Source organism: Cynoglossus semilaevis, chromosome 14 (genome assembly GCF_000523025.1).
Source record: "Cynoglossus semilaevis isolate Cse_v1.0 chromosome 14, Cse_v1.0, whole genome shotgun sequence".
NCBI classification, from domain to species: Eukaryota; Metazoa; Chordata; class Actinopteri; order Pleuronectiformes; family Cynoglossidae; genus Cynoglossus; species Cynoglossus semilaevis.
This window is the reverse complement of record NC_024320.1, coordinates 12,476,503-12,496,164: the sequence shown is the minus strand read 5'-3', so window position 1 is coordinate 12,496,164 and position 19,662 is coordinate 12,476,503. Positions and strand designations below refer to the sequence as shown.

Here is a 19,662-nt window from a genome sequence, read left to right as displayed (position 1 = left end):
TAAGTGACACTTCATTACTGGGTAAACGTTTCTGCATCTAAACGTTGTTTATATAAAGTTTCACAAAATATTTTTACCTTAGCCTCCCATTCCATTCCAGCAACAGAAATTCCCAGGAGAATTATTATTGTGATGGTGCCAATAATTCTGATGTCGTTTATTTCATCTGTCATGTAGGCATCAGCANAACAACACAAAAACGAGGTCACTCTCTCTCTCAGGGACTTTTCTGTTTCTGTTTCCTTTCTCTCTCTCTCTCTCTCTCTCTAGTGTCTGTGTAGGTTACTTGGGGGAAGGCAAAGCAACATATTTATAGCAATTCCCAAGCGGTTTCTGCAGTTAGTACTCCTGTCAGGAAGCCCCCACATCATCAGCTACTATTTCAAATCTCCATTGGATTTCATTTTAAACACTTCTCTTTGGTGCCCCTCTTAAAAATAGCTCAGCGCACCCCACAAGGTGCCACCCACACTTTGGGAACCACCGGTCTAACACATGCAGTTTGGATATTAGGTCAACAGATCTCCACTCAAATATAATGTATCAATGTTTTTTTCCCCAAATACATGTGTTCCTGCATGTAAGCCTATGTGAAATTCATATATATACGGTTTCCCAACCATATTTGGCTGATCCCAACTTTGGATGGTCTGAGAAGAATAAATAAATAAAAAAAAAAACACAGCAAATGCAGCTTTCACATTTCCAGTCTGAACCAGTCTTCGGACAAGTGCAGTGTTTAAAAGCTCATCACGTTTCACACTATCACTATCTGTTAACTATTGTTTTATGTGGAACATTTGAGTCGGAAAACTTACCCCAAGAAGCTGCACAACAGTTTCAGCAAATCCCACCACATACATGGCCACGGCCACTGCGTTAGCAAATGCGAATATCAGACCAATAGAACCTCCAAACTCCGGACCCAGACTCCTCGAAATCAGATAATATGCTCCACCTAAAAGTCAAAGTATATTGAGTTACCAATAATATTTTAGGATCATTAAGTCATATTACTGGTTTCTGTATTTTGTAAAACTTTCTGAGAAATAGTAGAAAAAGTACAAATAAAGTATATATGATCAGAAGTTGGTTCACGAGTCTGAAAAAAAAATTTTCACTCCGCTTAAATCTACATATATATTTTTTTATATATTACAGTTTGAATAGAGAATCCAGGATTGGTGTTCAGATTGGAAAACACAAAGTAACACAGTTCCCTCGTTTCAATGGTAGCTTTGAAAATTAATTGTTTTTTGTGTGTGTCTGAAGCAGAGGAACGGCTGGTCTACAAACTTTCTTTCAAATTTAGGAAGTGGCCATCATAAGACAACTGTAAGGAGCAAACATAGCCCTGACATACACACATACTTCAAGATACAGCCTAACAAAGACTGACGGAGAGAATGTTTTTCACTGAGTGGTATTAAGTGACTGGTCAGCTGCTCATGCTGTTTAAAATCACAAAGGAGGATTACCCTATTTCGTAGCAACTCTGATCAGGTCAACTGAACTGAACTGTAATCTTCAAAGTACATGGAATCTTTCATTCCAAAAGAGAAAAGTGTTTATACCTCCTCGTACAAACCCATTGGTGGCAATGGCAGATGTGGAGAGGCCAGTGATGGTGGTGACGGCAGTGGCCATGGCCACAATCAAACAGGAGAGAGCTGTAGTTGAGAAAAAAAAAAAGAAAAAAGATGAACACTTTTTTGTGTTTATGGGAAAAAAAACAACAACAAAAAAAGTGCAGCACTGTCAACAGTTTTCAATCACATCTTCCAAATGCTGAGAGAGAGATGTGAAAAGTAGCAGCTCAGGTTCAAAACAAGCTGCTACATCTAACACATTTTAACACATAGTAATGTTTTGCGTCACAGTGGAGAATGACAAACAAAACAGTAGCTGGAGGCAGAGAGGTGTGCTGTTACTGAGGATGAATGAAACAGGGTCTAGAATGTTGAACATGAGAATAAACTACGTCTCTATAGAAGGGTGTGCATCACCTGCATCAACTGGTTTACTTTATGTTTTTAGGAGGCACCACAGTGGTGGTCTACATATTGAGCCCAGAGTGACAAACAGAGTAGTAAATTACACATAATCCAGAAATCACAACATCCATTAACGTCACTGGAAATAAAAACAAACCCCTTAGCCAATCACTCCAGCTTCAGCGTAAGACTTCATTATTTGTGTTTTCTGTCTGTTTTGACTCGTTCTACTTACCTATTCCAGCCTGACCAACAATCCATGACATGCGGATGAAGAGCATCACACCCCAAATGTTCAACATGCAGCGAACCTACAAGGAGGGAGGACTGTTACTGTAAGAAAGACGTGTTTGTGGACATACATGTGGAAACAATAAAACAAACAGAGGTTTTGTGTATAGTTCCAGTGTTGTCAAACGTACAATAATATTATATATTTACATGTTTTACCCTCAATACGATGTATGAACTATATTTCACAAAATCCCAAAGTGACAAATAACCTTTACATGGATGATATATTAAGCGCAACAGGATATGAATCCGAATCCTACAGACCTCTCTTTTACAGATCAGCTAACATGTCTGCTTACAACCACTCAACAAAAGACCAGTTCACATTGCTTGGTTTGTTTTGTAAGTGTTTTTGAAGCTCCGTTGGCAGCTGTGGTAAGAGCAAGCAAGAGGCATTTAAAGCCTACAGACACCAGAGCTAAGGTAAGCTACGTCTGCAAGCACGGACATCAGTCAGACAACAGACAACAGCAACAATAGCTTAAATGACAGGTGACAAGTGTTTAGTATATTAGCAACAATTGGTCATTTTCACACAAAAATGTTCAAAAAGAGCATGTATGCAACCTTACTCTTATCCTTATCCTATTATCTGGGGGTATTATTCTGAAAGTCGCTAGTACTGGAATAACATCAGAATTCCTCAGAAGTTACAGACTACACATATGATGCTTACTTCTTTCACTCACACCTTTGTCCAGATCACAGAGCGGTCGGAGAAGTTTGGCTCACATGTGAGTGCCAAGTGTGCCACCCCAGAGCATAATTCCAACTGTATGTGTAAGTGGATGACACTCTGTTAAGGATTCTGGACTATGAGTGTGAATTGCTAGTGGCACATGAAGTGGTTGGTCCCTAGCGGTTAACCCTAAGAAGCAACTTGCATAAATAGACATGAGATCCCACATCCAGTCTGGAGAGGACTGGTCTTTGTGCTTAGATGTGTCTGGTTATCATCATCGAGGTTTTATTTCTTTTACGGCTGCTTTTACTTCCTCTCTAGTATAAACTTTCACTGATTCTTAAGTCTGCTGGTTTTCAATTGGATTTGTCAAGTGGTGTCGAGTATGTTATTATTATCATCTATTTTTTTACTTTGCCCTACATGCATTGGCTATGTAACTTGATGTGTTGTAGCAGATCATCCAGAAGGAACAGTAAAAAAGTGTTAAATGACAGTCACAAAGTAGCACGTAGCTATTTGGTCTATGATGGTAAAAGAGGAGACCGAAGGACAGAAAACTCACCAGCACTCCCTTAATCCAGCCAAACTTCACCACTCCTTTGGACTCAGCAGCCTCTTTGGCAGCAGCCTCCTCAGCCGGGGTCAGCTCATCACCAGCAAACCCATCCTCAAATGGTTCCTATAAAGTTGAACAATATAGAATCACGTTGATGTGTGAACCACAAAAACAGATGGTCGCACAAGGCGTTGTTGATAACTTGATAAATAACTTGACAGCATGGCGTAGCCTTGGTCCAAACCAAACTTTAACTTTAAGACAAAAACCAAGTTAGTACTAAATAGAAAGTCATGTGGGGTAAAACCATGACGTGATAAAATGCATTGATGCATTAGTCATTCAATAAAAACCAGACTACGAAATCTAGCCTCAGCCAAGTCAAATCAGCACTGATTCCGTCATTTAAACCGGAGGAACTGAGGGTTAAAGTCACTCGGAGCCGTGTTTGTTAGCTAGTTGGCAGAACATCTAAAGGGAAATCCAATCATCACAAACATGTATCCACTAGTGGAATAAACAGAGAACAGCATGAAGTAGCAAGAATACTCAGGTTAATATGTGGAAAAGCGTGACTGAAATATGTCCCGTACCAGGAACGAGACACATTGTAAACTTGTGGAACAATTTTTGGGACTGTTTACAACTGCACACATTCCACCTTTCACAAACAAACAAGACTCGTATTTACCTAACAAAATAGTAGGGCAGCTTTTCTGGTTCCTATGATGTCAAGGCGACTACGACTAAGATACAGTAGCTATAAACTCCTGGGGAGGTACAAGTTTAGAGGTGAGTCTGACTGAACTATCTTTAAATTATGAAACACACTGTCTATGATGTTTTGGTTTCAGGTTTTTGTTTTACAATACTCTGAAAAAAACAACATCAAAAGTGTTAAAAAGAACGTTCTGTGAAGGTACAAGAGCTTTATTGTTTTCCACGTCATGGCAAACACATCCTAATGAAACCAGCAAATACACATGTAAACTGCAAAATAACCACATAATGTGTTAAATGAAGTCAAATTTGCCCTGGCAACATGGGCTCTCCAAACCAGACAGACACCAACAGGATGTCGGACCTTACTACAGCAGTTAAAAAAGACAAAGCCTTCCACCTTTTCAGACATGTTGGTGGTCCCCCTTGTATACTGTCCTTAGAGCATTTAAAGCAATGTGTTAAAAATGTCAGGATGAACACAGGATGTTTACAGAAGCATCCCCACCGTCACTTACGCTACGCTTTCCCAGCACTTCCTCCTTCCCCTGACTGGAAGGAATGCACATGAATGGTGTTAGACAAAAATAATCCTACCAGCATGGCTCCAGACTCACTCCCACATCCTTTACAACAACTGAACAAAGGCGGGTCAATAGGAATCTATTACTCTGTAATAAAACATAGAAGTTCTTGTGCTCTAAGGTTCTTATGGTAAAGCACAACTGAAGAGATTTACATAAAAACATGTGGTGAATATTTTGCTTTTCTTGTGTTGCCTTGTTTTAGTTATTGTATTATGAATATTTTTTATTAATGACATGACTTACACAAAGAAGTGAAATTGAAAGTTTATTTACTTTTTGGGCATGTATGAAGTCTGTGCAACTAAGTCTTGTGACAACTATGTGAGATAGAACCTGTGATGAGCAGAACGGAGGCCGAACAAGACCGTGGAAACACGGGTCACTTATACACTGCTAGCTAGTGACACACTGCCAATACGCAATACAATTTCAGTGACAGCACACAGAGTCTATGCTCAGTCTATACACACAGCGCCATCATTATTGACAGGACATGTCAAGGGTAGGTTACATAACCCCATTACAATGAATGTGACTGCATGTTGTACTGTGTAATTAACTATCTGACTAACTGTACTGTGTAAGTGCCAGGTTCAGCCTCTCAAAAACCAACAACAGTGGACTTCAGTCTGTTCTTCATCAGATTCCATATACACTGGTCCCTACATTTTATCCTGGTATCATTTTTCCAGAAATATAAAGAGGAAGAACCACATTCAACTTCATTTCATTCATCAGGAATTACCACTGCCTGGTGATTTGGCCCAGTTTTAACGCCTGATGCCCTAAGTGGTATTGATCCTGGAACATACTGCATGGCATGTCACCACTCCGACATGTTCATTTGTCTACATCAGGGATTGGGTGCCACTGCTGTAGCATCAACTTCCTGGTTGGTGGGTTGAGGACGAAGACCTGCTGTATTTGTATTCAATGATAAAGTTGTAGACTGTAACCAAAACGAATGATGAGATTAGAAAAAAATATACTGTATATACAGTTTAAAAACTTGATGGCTCATTTACAACGGTTACTGATGTGAGGCTCCTTTGCTGACAGATGCTTGTCTCTCAATTTACATGTGAAACGGTATTTTTACAGTACATGTGTGGATTTAGATGACCTTGTGGTTAAATATCCTCTTCCCCTGCATCGTTTTACAGCAGTGGGGAAAAATGTAAGGAAATAGTTCTGGAATGCTATCAGGACATGTTTATTGATCAGCTGTGCACGGTCTCAGGATTCATGTCTACTGCTGACTTCACTGCTGTCAACATCTGAAATTTGGAGGAATTTTTATTTCACAAAAACACAGATTTAAATGGTGCTTTTCCGACTTTTCTGAACACAGGCCTTTCACCGGGTCTTATGGGAAGATAAAAAAGAAAAAGTAAAACAAAGGTGAATGAATATCTCTCAGCACAAAGGTATTATTACAATGGGTGTATAATTATGTGTATAAATTATCCAAGTGTAGTCTGTAAAGGCTGAGCTGTAGGAGGGAGGCTCGGAGCATCACTCAGTATCACTTTACCTAAGCCATCTGTCAGCATCAACGCCCCACCTGCCTGTGGCCCTTCGGTGACTCAGAAATCTGCTGCCATCCGGCAGTGGCAGTTGGACCTACTGTTGAGGGCAGAAATCCCTACAATTTGGGGTCGTGTCTGACAAGAAGGAGGCACCAGCAGGGGGCATAAAGAACAAGAAAGTAGTGGAGTGGCAATGTGCTTTCCATGTTTAATTTGGTCGAAGTAAAACACCTACATCAGAAATACAACAGATTTTGGTGAATGTTTATGGATATTTATCTGTATCAGGGGTAAATAACTGAATCTTACTAGCAGCAAAACAACATAGTATCATTGTCTTCCTAAAGGAAAATTCAGGTCTAGCTTCAGTGTCCTTTGATGGATTTCAACTAATATGCCTGTAGCCTTATGTATAATTTTTTTTTTAATTTGACATAACATTTACAAGGTAATACGTCAGCATCTAACCTTTTTTAGAACACTCATACTAATACTGTGTAGATCTCTATCCAACATACCTTCAGGCATTTCCTTCCATGTATTTCTTAAATGCAGCATAAAGGTTTGCAACAAACAAACACAATTGTGCCTTCTATGACCAATTCACATCCACAAACAGAATTATTAATAACGCATTTAATAATGTTTTGGATACAGAGACTAAACTAGATGTGACAGCGCAGAACAGCAACAGCACACATTAGTATTGCCTAACCTGCTTTGTACTGAGTGCCAAATACTCAAAGAGTCTAGCAGTGGCACAATAAATCAGGCATAAGTGTAAAATATTCAAAGACGCAGCACACACAGACCTGTGGAATTCACAGCAACTCCAGAGAATACTGATTAAATCCTTGTGTAGTGTGGGATTTGAAGCATCTCCTACACTTCTAAAAAGGTTGTGTTGATATGTAGTGTAAACTTCGCTAATATCTGAACAGCACAAAGACATAGTCACCATGTCAGTCAGACAACGGTATGTTAAATAACTCCAAAATAGAAGCATGCATGCATTCATGCTTCTTGGCCTAGATCTTAGTATGTTCCTGATGTTGAAGACATACAGACTTGTACACCTCTTCAGAAGCTGCCTTGGAACCCTAAGAGAAGCAAATACTGCTGGAGTCACGATCAAGTACCAGATGTCACTGTTCTGAGCAAAATAATCCTTAAAAAAACAAAAACAAAAAAAATTGGTTTTCATTTTATTACCCGGCAAAATACAGCATATTCTCAGTTAAACGGAGAAGCGCACAGCGCAGGAGAGGGAGGGCAGAGTAAACAGTACAGTAAAAAGGACCCTTCAGATGAGGGGTGGGCACCCTTGTTGTCTGATATGTTCTGAGATCCTGCAAGAGACTGCCCTAATAATAATAATAATAATAATAATAATAATAATAGGAGGGCTATTTTGTTCCGACTTTAACCAGATGATTTCTCTGCTGTACATTTGGCAATTAAGTATTATATATATATATATATATATATATATATACATACACACACTCGTGCAGATTCTGCAGGTAAACTTAAACAGCCAAAAGAACAATGCAGACGCGCAGGATTAGTTAGAGAGCATTATTTACATGGCTGAAGTAACACAAAGAGCAGCTTTAGCCAACAATGCCCAAAAATCCATAGCTTAGCACAGCAGTTTAAACTGTAGCGTGACTTACCACAGTAGGTACACAGTTCTAACAATATAACTGCTTTCAGAAAGGTTTACTTTGACCAATGTATCATTAAGCTGCATGCACTGGAGAATATCCCTAAGTAAACAAGCATTGAAATTTGCAGTTCCAATAACATACAGTAAATAGGTGAGGAAGTATTAACCTACCAATTATCACAACCTGTACTAAAAAAAGAAACTTTAAAATCCAGCCCATGTGTTAGGGACATAAACATGAGGTGGAAGTGCCACGGAGGTAGGACTAGCACCACATCATGGAAAAACAGACCTCACTACAGGCACTTAGTTTTCTGAACAGAGGATTGTTCAAGCTTACGTAATGGAGCACTGCTAAATTAAAAGCCACATGCTGAAGGTAACTTTATTGCTGCATGAGGAACATTTCTGTTCATCCAAACAAAAAGTTCTTTCCTTTAACAGTCAATCAATAATATCACTGCACTGTTTCAAGCCACATATATCAATGACTGGTAATTTATGATAAAAACACAATTATTATTATTTCCTTTTTTTTTTTGCTGTGGTAACTAAAGAAAAGTTTGTGTAAGGGATCCACATAAAACTGACACAAATGTTCCACTTCTTAATGCAAGTTTTCCAAAGCTGTTACAACACAGTACGGCAAAAGAAATCCGAGCAGGGACAGATAAAAATAACAAAAGATTCCAATTATTTGAAAAGGTGATTGTTACTGTACAGAAGTAGGTGTAGTATCAGTTGATATCATTGTCATGCACAAAGACCACACATTAGCAGTATTACCCAGTACTAGTGAGAGTGGTGATCAGATGTCCACTCCTCCAGACATCCAACCATTGTCAGGAAAAACCTCCCACCATTCAATTCATCATTAATGTATTGCATGAAAACTGTGTGTGTGATTCCCTGCTGCTCAGTGAAGCCTGTTGACGGAAGCAAAGTGGGCCTCACACTGCACTGTTTTGGAATTGTGTCAAATTACTGTTTTGCCTCTGGTGTCAGTGTGAAAGAGATGGAAGGGGAACGACCTGCAAACAATGAGCACCTCTGTTGCTCAGTTAGGTAAGAGCAGAAGTGAAGGTATTCAGTATAAGACACAGTTCACTGCCAATCACTTTGGATGAAGGATGAAGGGTTTAGCGTGTGAATGCACACAGGTTTTCAACATTAATAAACTCTTCAAAGGGTCTCACATTGGCATGGACCTTTTTCCATTTGTAAAATTAACCCTGAAATTTTCATGACAGAGAATTTGCTCTCCTCCATTTAACCACCAAGATAGTCAGTTTACATCTTTGGGGCTTGTTTAATCCAAAACATTAGTTTATTGCATCTGAAAAACAAGCTTGAACAAAGAAATTGGGAATTTCCAAAAATAAGATAAACTGAAGTGGATTTGTATAGTGCGCCAGATCTAATTCAGGCCAAAACACAACAAGAAAGTAGCAACAGAATACATTTTTAGAAAGTATTTTTTTTCACAGCATGCGCCTGAATAATCTTTGTCTGTGCAGAGTTTGAACTGGAGATGAATGACAGCAGCATGCGGCACACATGTCCAGTTTTTCTGAGGCTGAGTGTATACATTCCTCAGATTCTGAAGAGGTCTGTGTGACACAAATGTCGTCATTCATCCAAGTGGGTGTACCTGAGTAACCCTGTGCCAATTACATGTACTCCACACAGAACAACCCGTCTCAGTTGAAACTGTGTACTCAAACTGTGCTGAAACCAATGTTGAAAAATACATATTTGTCGTGCTTAAACAGTATTTTGGCCGTACATATTAAGCACTAATATACTTAATCCTATTTTTATTGTTTTATATAGTTACATTTTACAGAACTCTCTTCCATGCTTTGAGCACATTAACTGAAACAGATGACAAAGATCTAAATTCCTGTGGCAATTAAGAAGTAAATCTTCCAGACTTGAGCATATCCTGTCATGCTGCTTGTGCACACAAACACACATGTGGCTGCTTGTTAACATATACAAAAGGACGTCTGACAATTTTCCATGACGCAAGCTATGACCTCACAAGATGCCGGTTGCTGTACCCAGTGGGACAAACCACCGCAGTCACAATAAACTATCCTACAAACTACTTTGTTTCTTCCTGTTTCCTCCATGACAGAAGGATAATTAATTAAAAGCCAAATGCATGTCACAAATAGATACAACTGAACAATTACAACTCATACAACTAACATCACAATTAGTAAAAGCAAAGCCAAAATAAATCTTGCTTTGCCAAACAGTAATTGTTAAAAGTAAAGTAAAACCTTGTACAACATAGAGCAGGTGAGAATTTAGGTGCGTTTAGTTACAGTTTAGAACTTTTGTAAAGATGGAAGAAGATTCTTGTTTCCAATGAGTCTCCATTAAATCATAGGAAGTGTTTACAACTCTTTGTTTCACAAAACAATAACTAATCCAATTTTATCTCATTAATTTCACACTGTTATTAACTTGCCAATCTTGACAGCCTCACAAAGACTTACAAAACAAAAAAAACAATTATGGTAAAAAATAAAGAAACTGACTGGTTAGGTTACAGTCACAAGAAAACTATATAAATACAACATAAATCTTAATACAAACATTCCTAATGTTTTTACTGTGATCTAAAGTTATGGATCCCACCATAATCTAAATAAGACAAAGGTCAAGCATCTGTACCTATAGCGTAAGTACAGTGAGTATACCAGGCCCATTCGGTAACAATGAAACGACACTGAAGATTAAATCGATATTTAAGCGCCACATGTTTATGCCTGGCTTCTCCTGCCTGAATAAATCCTTCCTGTCACCCTTGTCAATACCAACATGGGCCATGCTACTGCTATTGATGATGCTGCTGGCTGTCTAGAGGCACTATACAAAAGCCATTCCTTGACAACAAATGCATGTATTTCGTGCAGCTAAATCCAACTGAATCAAAGGTTTAAGCTTGGAGTGTTTTGTCATCACAGAGAAGGGGCAGGCATCAAACGCTGTATCTGCTCCGATGTTGCACTCACTGACTCATTGATTTGGCTGCAAAAAAAAAAAAAAAAAATCCATGGTCTACACTCAATTAGTACTCTGGAATTTCCATTCCACATGTTTATGTGTGCAAGCCAAAAACATGGTGGAAAACTCTTGAATGTTGAGATTTGACAAAAGAGGGAGCGTCAAGGTAGCAGTGACCTCCAAACAACCACAAAACTGCTGAAGTCATTTTTAACATGAAATAGGGCAAAAACAATGCAGCTTTCATAAATACAAGAAGCCAGAAGCAGCTGCTAATTAAATTCTTTCCTTTACCAGTTGATAGATAGCTGCAAGAAGCAGTGATTCTGATACTGTGTTTAGATACTTGCTTTCAGGGCCCGGCATACTTTGTACAGCGGGACAACAGGAGCCTTCTTTGGTTATGTAACCTTGAGAACGTGCTTTTCATCACCAGCTACTAGATTGCTGGATATGGAGGTGATTCAGTTATTATTGAGAAACCTTAAAGGGTTAGGGTTTCCTGAATTTTATTAACTATACAAGTGACATGAATGGTGATCATGGACATCCTGTTCACACTAAGATTAAACTGTCACACCACCTGTTGTACATCAGAACCCAAGCCAAGAGCCTTTGTTCCATAAAAATAGGGATCATTAAAAACCAATGTCAGTTACAAAAAAACAAAATCTAAATATACACCACTTTAGATGCTGTACCCATACGTACAGTCTGTCTGCCTGACTAGATATATTATTTTCTGCTGTTGAAGAAAGGGGATTAAAGGTCAAGCTGCAGGACTGATGTGTATTTACAAGTACATTATAATTGTTTTTCAGGATGAATCAAGAACACATGACCAACAGATAAAGTGTGATTTTCTAAAAAAACAAAAAACAAAACAACATATTTTTAAAGGTGATTTGCCACATGATCCAAAGCTACTGTACTGTCATGGTTGTTGTTAGTAAGTTCACAGATAATACTGGATGATGAGAACCACACCATGTTCTCAGTTCTCAATAACTGAATAAACCTTTCACCTAAGCAGGAACAGCTTGAACACTAGGGAAGGCTATGTTTTGCTACCCTCCCCCTGACATACAGCAATTCTGTGTCCATGATCCACTTCCTGTGTACTTAAGGGCTAAATGGTCATGCAAGTTTTAAGTGTAACAGTGAGGTTGAATGCAGTAAACATCTCTCAAGAAACCAAGAGTCACATTTTTACTTTCAAATATACTTCAAGAATAACAAAAATTAAAAATAAATAAATAAATAACCTCTGTGTTCAAAAAATGACTGACCCGCACTTACAGATTCACAATCAAATTATTACAACTAAGATCTGCTTGCTTTAGTTAATATCATAATCATTTTATTCAGTCTTCCCCTCTGGAATGCATTGCTTACATAGATTTAAGTATTTAACCTTGAAACTGTTTGATAAACCAACAAGGACAGTGGTATGAAAATGTTTTAGTAACTTCAACAACTAGCAATGTTCTAGATTTGTACAAATAAGTGATAAGAAGCAAAGTTTTCACACTAAACCACTACGAGAACAGCTTTGAATCAAAATGGGTGAATATCTGCATGTCTTGTGCTTAATTTGACAACTAAAGTATATATTCTTAGAACTAGAAGAGAACTGTAAAAACAACTAGAACCCCTCTTTAACCATGTGTGCAAAAAGACACAGACAATGTTATGGCGAACCGTAAGTTAAAACAGTTTTGATGAAGCCTTGAGTGTTTGTAGCTACAGAGAATAGAAGTTGCATGATAAAGAACTTCAACAAAGCCAATCATGAGTCTAAGCTCTATGATTGGCTGTGTGTGGTCAGTAATAACTGCGGCATGTGCAAGGGGAAACGGATTTGAGCAAACATAAAACCATCTGCAATTCAGTCAGTCACTAACATCTAGCTAGTCTCTGCTGTCACTGGACAAAAATACAAGAACAACCAGGTGAAATTAGTTATACAGAAGTAGAAAGAACAAAAAAAAAGACAGATGTGATAGCAGTGTGTGTACTGTATGTTCTGGTGAGTTATTTAAAGCTGCTGTCCATGGCTGTTGTCAGTGTTGGAATGCAGACCGTGTCCACTGAACATCTATGTGACCACCTCAAAGGTACTGTATGTACTCGTTTTGGATAGGGCTAAAGCTAGGCCTAAAACAAATCAACGTAACCACAGCAAGAACAGTGCCAACCCTTTGTGTGTACCGCTATAGTAAAGTGGTGACAAGGTGTTGATATTTGTTTTTCCTGTTCTACTTCTTACCATTAGCTCGATATATTTGAATGCAATTTCTATTTTTCCCTAAAAGGTTTTTTATTGGAAACTAACAACAACAAAACAATCAGTTAACGCTGTATTTGTACCTCATATGACCTAAAAAAAAAGCCTGAACTTCCAGTTTGTTACGCACTCCCAACTTCAAAAGACCAATTCCAAGGGCATGTTTGTACAAAGAGTTTCATGCCAGCACTTTATACAGCAATGCCTCTAGTTCATAAAAACAGAGAAGAAAATGACATTCCCAATTTTCATAATCATTACATTGTAGGATTAAAAACTAAATATCAGCCCATACACTGATTAAATTAAACAATATAAATATATAAAATAAATGACAGTTTATATAAAATATAATTCAAATATAAAAATATATACTATATAAAACTAAAAAAGAAGCATACCCTAAATGTTTCTGAATTTATGTGAAAAAGTCGTAGTTTATGAGCCAGACCACTGATGCCACTTTATGATGTATCTAAATCTATCCTTGACAATTAAGAGCAACAAAGAAGGGGTCAGATAAGCACGCTCCAGTTCTCTGATGTTACACCAGAGATGACTCAGACCTGGGAGGGCACTTACGGCATATGTGAGAAAATCATCTGTGGTGGAGGAGGTCTGCTGATGGCATGACCCTAGTGTCCTTCTGATCACCAACAAAAGCTGATTTAAATGAAAGATTACATAAACAGATGAAAACTAATCTGTCTGGTTTGCTTTTAACGGTACCAAACTGTTCGTGAAGAAATGGCTTCGAAACAAAAAGTTTACACTATCTCACAGTAAATAGAAAAAGAATGTGGGTTTACCACCCACCAGAGCAGTCAGGTTATGATTAAAGACATAGAAGCTTTTAACAATGAAGTGTTCCTGTGTGTGGTACTAGCTTATGTACCATAAACTAGTAACAGCTAGGATTTGGAACAGGTTTGATTTCTCAGTGCTCGAAGTCGTTTGGCTTTAAAACTTGCTCTACTCTAGAAAATGTTTGTTGAACACAAAATTGAACAAAAACCAAAAACCCACATTTTCCTAAAATATATCGACATTGACACGTTTTTCTTGAGTAGTATCTGGAAGTAAAAAAAAAAATCTCGTGTCTTGTAATAAAATCTAAACACCAAACATGGTCATCAACAAATTCCTTTATTCTCCAAAGAATTCAGTCGACGAGTCCAGGGTAGGATATTTATCAGATTACTACGTATCATGTGGTTAAATAAATTCTAGAAAGATTGAATAAAAACAAAGCCATGTTGATGATTTACGTCACAGGAGCCTCAGTATTTATCTTCGGACCAAAACATGCCTTTGCTGCTGAAAAGAGGGGTGGGAGAGAAAAGGCACGCGCTGTTGCTATTTGTGGGTATGCACACAATGACAACGACTGTACTCAACATACGGTTGGAATCAGGGAGAAAGGCAGGGGTGCAAAAGACCGGACGACATTCCAAACTAGCACGACGTTTGGGCTGGTCTCCATCAGGGACATTACACAAACTCAGTGCTGTCACTGCCCGTGTCTCCGGCCATGTGTGGCGGCTTACCTTATCCAGCTCGTCGTGCAGCTCTGACAGGGTGGGTCTGATGAGTTTCTCCCCCAGCGGCGCTGCCGTCTGGCGGTAAAAATCAATGTTTGGCACGGCATCGATGGTGTTGTGTCCAAAAGTCCTCAGGTAATAGGTGTTGGTGTGGGTATCGTAGTGGTAGTGATGTTGGCCCCCTGTGGATGAATGCAAGCTCGTCTCACTCATTACGGTGTCTCCGTTCTGCAGCCCTTCATACGGCGCTCCCTCCGGCGAGGCCGCGTTACTGGCTGCGTTCGGATCCGCGAAATTCACAACCCGAAACCGGCCTTTGGCTTCCTCTCCCCCAGTTCCTGGATCGGAGCACTGATCATCTTGGGGGGCGCCGGGAGTGGCTTTGCTGTCGCTGGATGGGGCAGCGGTAGAGACATCAGAGCCCGGTGACTTGTCCTCTGTGGCACCAGCCGCCTCAGCCACAAGGTCCACCTGGAAGCGGCTCTGACTCGGCGTCGGACCGAGCGGCCTCTGTCCAGGATCCGGGGCAAGAAAATCGTATTCGGAAGGCGCGGATGGCGCAGACATGGCTCAAAACACCAGTGAAAGTAGGGAGAAAGTCAGTCTGGATAACCACTTAATAGTGTGTAAAACTAAACCGGATGAAGTGGCGAAGCTTCAGAAGTGACTTCCTTCTAACAGAGAAAAGACAGGCACCAACCGTAGTAAAGAGTAGCTCGGTAGCTAACCCAGAAATATGAGTTACAGGCGGGAAACTTTTGGCTTCTTTTCTCTTTTGTCTCGTGCCAGTAGGTCCAACGGCAGAGACCAGTGTCGTGCACTCGCTGCCTCCAGACTAACGTCCGTCTACCTCTAGCCTTCCTCCTACTTCGGACAGGATGCTGATGTCGACCTTGCCGCAGCTCCGCCTAGACTCCCAGAGCTGCCCTCGCTGTTAATATACCACACTGCAGTAGGCATCACAAAAGGGTGGGCTTCCGCTGAAGGCGACCACGCGAGATAACATCCTGTGCTGGTTTTGCTTATTTGACATGTAGAAAATCTCGCGAGAAAACATCACAATACCCAAAACAACCGTGTGTGACGTCATACTTCATACGCGAAAGAGAGTGGGCGGAGTAGGAAAAGGAGTGTAAAAGTGAAGCGGAGCCAAGTGCAATTGAAGAGAGGCAGTGAGAAATTCAGTTGCTCCAGCAATTTCAAATAGTGATGGGAAGACCGACTCTTTTTACTGATTCGGATCTTTGACTCTCGAACAGTAAAATGAATCATTTCATTCGTTTTACAGCAGGTGGCGCTTTAGCCCTATTGTGGGCGTTGTAAAGAAGGCTGCGGGTCTCCGACACTAAATACTGAAGGCAACCTGGTTTTCTTCCGCTGACAAAGTCTACAAAGTACACAAAATGCCATAAGCAATTAAAACCATGTCAAAACCTAAGAAAGAAAAACACACAAACACAATGTGAAGATGAATGAGAGCAAAAGAGACCCGAGCTGTCTGTCACGTGACAAATGAAACAAATCTGAGAACGAATTTTTGAACGACTCTGTGAGAACGAACTGTGAGATTCGTTCTCAGTGAAAGATTAGTTCGCAGAGTGATTGTTCGTAGTGAAAGATTAGTTCGCAGTGAGTGATTCGTTCGTAGTGAAAGATTAGTTCGCAGAGAGTGATTGTTCGTAGTGAAAGATTATTTCGCAGTGAGTGATTCGTTTGCAATAAGTGATTAGTTCGCAGTGAAAGATTAGTTCGCAGAGTGTGATTTGTGAGTGATTCGTGAGTTCAATATGAACAAATCTTTCATATGACTCAGGAGTCACGAGTCACGAATCTTTCATATGACTCGGGAATCACTCGCGAACGACACATCACTAATGTCAAACACCGAAGGATAGATGGTGGCCAAACAGATTTAAAGTATTTGTCATAGTTAAAACATTTTAGCTTTGGAAACGATCGATTCCATATTGTCTATTTGAAATTGACCTTGGTAAGATACTCATACTCATCTAAGTTGTCGGTCAGTATTTGACTGATACTGATTAATATCTGACTATTAGTCACAAACGGTTGTCCACAATTTGATGTGGAGTAAATGTGTTTTTGAACGTGCAGCAATTTCTTTTTACAAAAAAGAAGGGGATTACAACAACAAAAACAAATTAAAAATATCAATTTATATATACACAAAGACATGTTAAACACACTACAGTATATATTAGTGGGGGATATTTGCTTTCTTTCAACACCTAGATCAACACCTACAAGAAAACTGTGCTCAACTGCAGTTTTTTGTTTCATAATAACACAAAGAGAATCACATTTGTCAATTTCCCTAAAAGGTTGTCAGCAGCACAGCGAAGCCAAACAACAAAACATCATTTTTTATTGGGACGTTTCCATTATATTATTCCAGGCACTGTGAACTGTTGTCACATTTGTCTGGGCTCCATCCCAGTTAGTTGTGTCTCTAATCCAATCTTGTGCACTGATATTGACGTTGCAATACCAGTGACTTCAAATGAATCCATGTTCTGACTCTAAACTGAAGTTTGTATGTGGTGTATGTGTTAGTGTTTGAAAAATAATAAAAGATTTAACATGGCGAGATATTGACTTCTTTCATATTCAGGAAGTTCTTCTAGGACTTGGGTTTCATCAGTCTAGTATTTCAAATGTTACCTTCGACAATAGATGTCAAAACCACTACCATTATTCCATCATTTGCACCAATCGGTTTTCTGTCACCTCATATTGTGTCAAGTCGTCAGTGTGGTGTCCTCCATCCCACATTTGATGGTAAGGTTTTCTGCTGCAAAGCCTGTGGGAGAAGAAATGACACGTTTGGGTAGAACACAAATTGGTCATTTTAACAAACCCATAGTCAGAATTATATAAAGATTGTTGACATAAACACTAACATTGATTCCTTAGTAATTTTACCAAAATCAACCACACCCTTGCCTGTTAAGCTAAGAGTCATTTAAGAAAGCTATATTTGTCTAACACAAGAGTCAGTGATCCACTGCTGCCACAATCGTGTTGTCTTTTGTAGGCTTCTGTGTTTGAATTCCTTCATTAGGATTTGACAAAAGAACAAGGGCGATAAACGATGGGGCAGATCTCTAATGGCTTTGTTGCCACTGTGAGCAGAAACTTTCTCTTTGGAATGTGGCGGGGAGGGTCAGGGTGAGGCAACCTAGGAAGGAGGAAAGGAAAGTGAACTCCTTGTCATTGTGACCAACTGTGACCTCTGCTTTAACCCATCACCATAGTGAACAGTGGGCAGCTTTAAGGACCAGGGGAGCAGTGAGTGGGGACAGTGCCTTGCTCAGAGCACCTCAGTGGCAACTTGGCAGCTGGTGGACTCGAACCTAAAACCTTCCAGAACCAAGTCTGTTTCCTTAACCACTAAGCCACCACTGCCCCGCTTCTACAAACCTACAAACCACTTCTACAGAAACAGTCGAAATCAATAAATAGATTTCACCTGTGATGTGAAATGTATTTATGAAGAATGTCAATTTGTTCGTCATTCATCACCATTTAATTCTTTTAAGGGTTCGCAGGGAGTTTGTGCTGATCAAAGTGTCACCCTGGACAGTTCACCAGTTCATCACACATACAGAGACACACATTCTTTACCTCTACACAGAAGGACCAGTCAACTAGTCAACTTCGTGAAATACAACTTTTCAACCTGGTGTCCTGTGAAACGTACCCTGAGTGTGTGAATTCAAATATTTTTAATATGTAATATGGAATACTTTGACTCATTAACTGAGGATAGTTGACTGAGACTGTTAGAGTTTTGTGGAAACCTACTTTTGTAAATCAGTTTTCTGCTTTGACCTGAATGAGATCATTCGCTGACCTATTGATTTCAATGCCCTGTGAGGCATCATTAGCCCAGTCTGTCATCCTAAATTGAATCACTGTAATTAGGGTGTGGCTGTTTTGGTGGTATATTAAATTAAACAATCGAAAAGCTATAGGTGGAACAGACATGGAAACATTTGATACTTTAATGGTAGACATAAATGTACATCTGTGGCTTTTTGCCCATGCAAAGCATGTCGACAAATCACTGTCATTACCTAATGTCATACCTAAGGACACTCACTAGTGTGTCATTACGTGTGTGTCTGGAGCCAGTGCCCAAAATCAAGGCTAAAAGGAAGAAAAAAATGTACGCTACACATTTGCCGTAGCCCTCCCCTAGTTTGCGTATATAAGTTGAGGTTTTTGTTTTTATCAAAATAAAGGTTGTTATTAGTGGAACTAAGTGTTAAAAGACTGAGTTTGTTGTCCGTGGTGAGGGTTTGTTGCTCTTTAAACTATTCAGACGAGTGCGTTTACGCAGCTGGTCACCCCCAGTGGAATGGTGAGGCCTGCTTTTGTTGTGGCAGCATGTGCTCTAATATACACTCTCCCTAAACACAGACAGATACACACACAACTCATGTCATGTCATGTCAAAGTAGTAACGTGCGTCAATTGTGGCGGCTACACTGCTGTGAACTGCTGTAAAATCCTGCATATTTTCCCTTCTCTCCAGATCTGTAATGTTGAATTTGTTCATGTGGAAACAAACTTCAGTTTTGCGTAAACAATAAATCTGGAACAACCAAAGCTTAATATTATAAACACATGAGGAAATTAAATTTGAAATAAGACACACATCAGTGGTATTATATGTCTCTCGCTATCGCTAGCATTTGAGTTCCTTTGAGATATAAATCTTTTGTCACAGGCCGACAAAACAACAACCGAAAATGTATA

The 19,662-nt window shown here is 39.5% G+C and overlaps 1 protein-coding gene across 2 annotated transcripts in view; it reads right to left on the bottom strand.

The window, feature by feature from the left end:
* The window catches only part of slc12a2 (solute carrier family 12 member 2), a 36,849-nt gene extending 20,809 nt beyond the window's left edge, over positions 1 to 16,040 (bottom strand). Inside the window, exons 1-6 of one of the 2 annotated variants that reach the window (XM_017038664.2) lie at positions 14,887 to 16,040; positions 3,536 to 3,652; positions 2,230 to 2,305; positions 1,575 to 1,670; positions 819 to 958; positions 78 to 212 (exon numbers count right to left, since the gene is read on the bottom strand). In XM_017038664.2, the coding sequence (XP_016894153.1) occupies positions 78 to 212; positions 819 to 958; positions 1,575 to 1,670; positions 2,230 to 2,305; positions 3,536 to 3,652; positions 14,887 to 15,447 (1,125 nt within the window). In that variant the 5' untranslated portion in view covers positions 15,448 to 16,040. The remainder of the gene's footprint in view (positions 1 to 77; positions 213 to 818; positions 959 to 1,574; positions 1,671 to 2,229; positions 2,306 to 3,535; positions 3,653 to 14,886) is intronic. The other variant, XM_008325134.3, reaches the window with a different exon arrangement.
* Between the last annotated feature and the right edge of the window lie 3,622 nt (positions 16,041 to 19,662).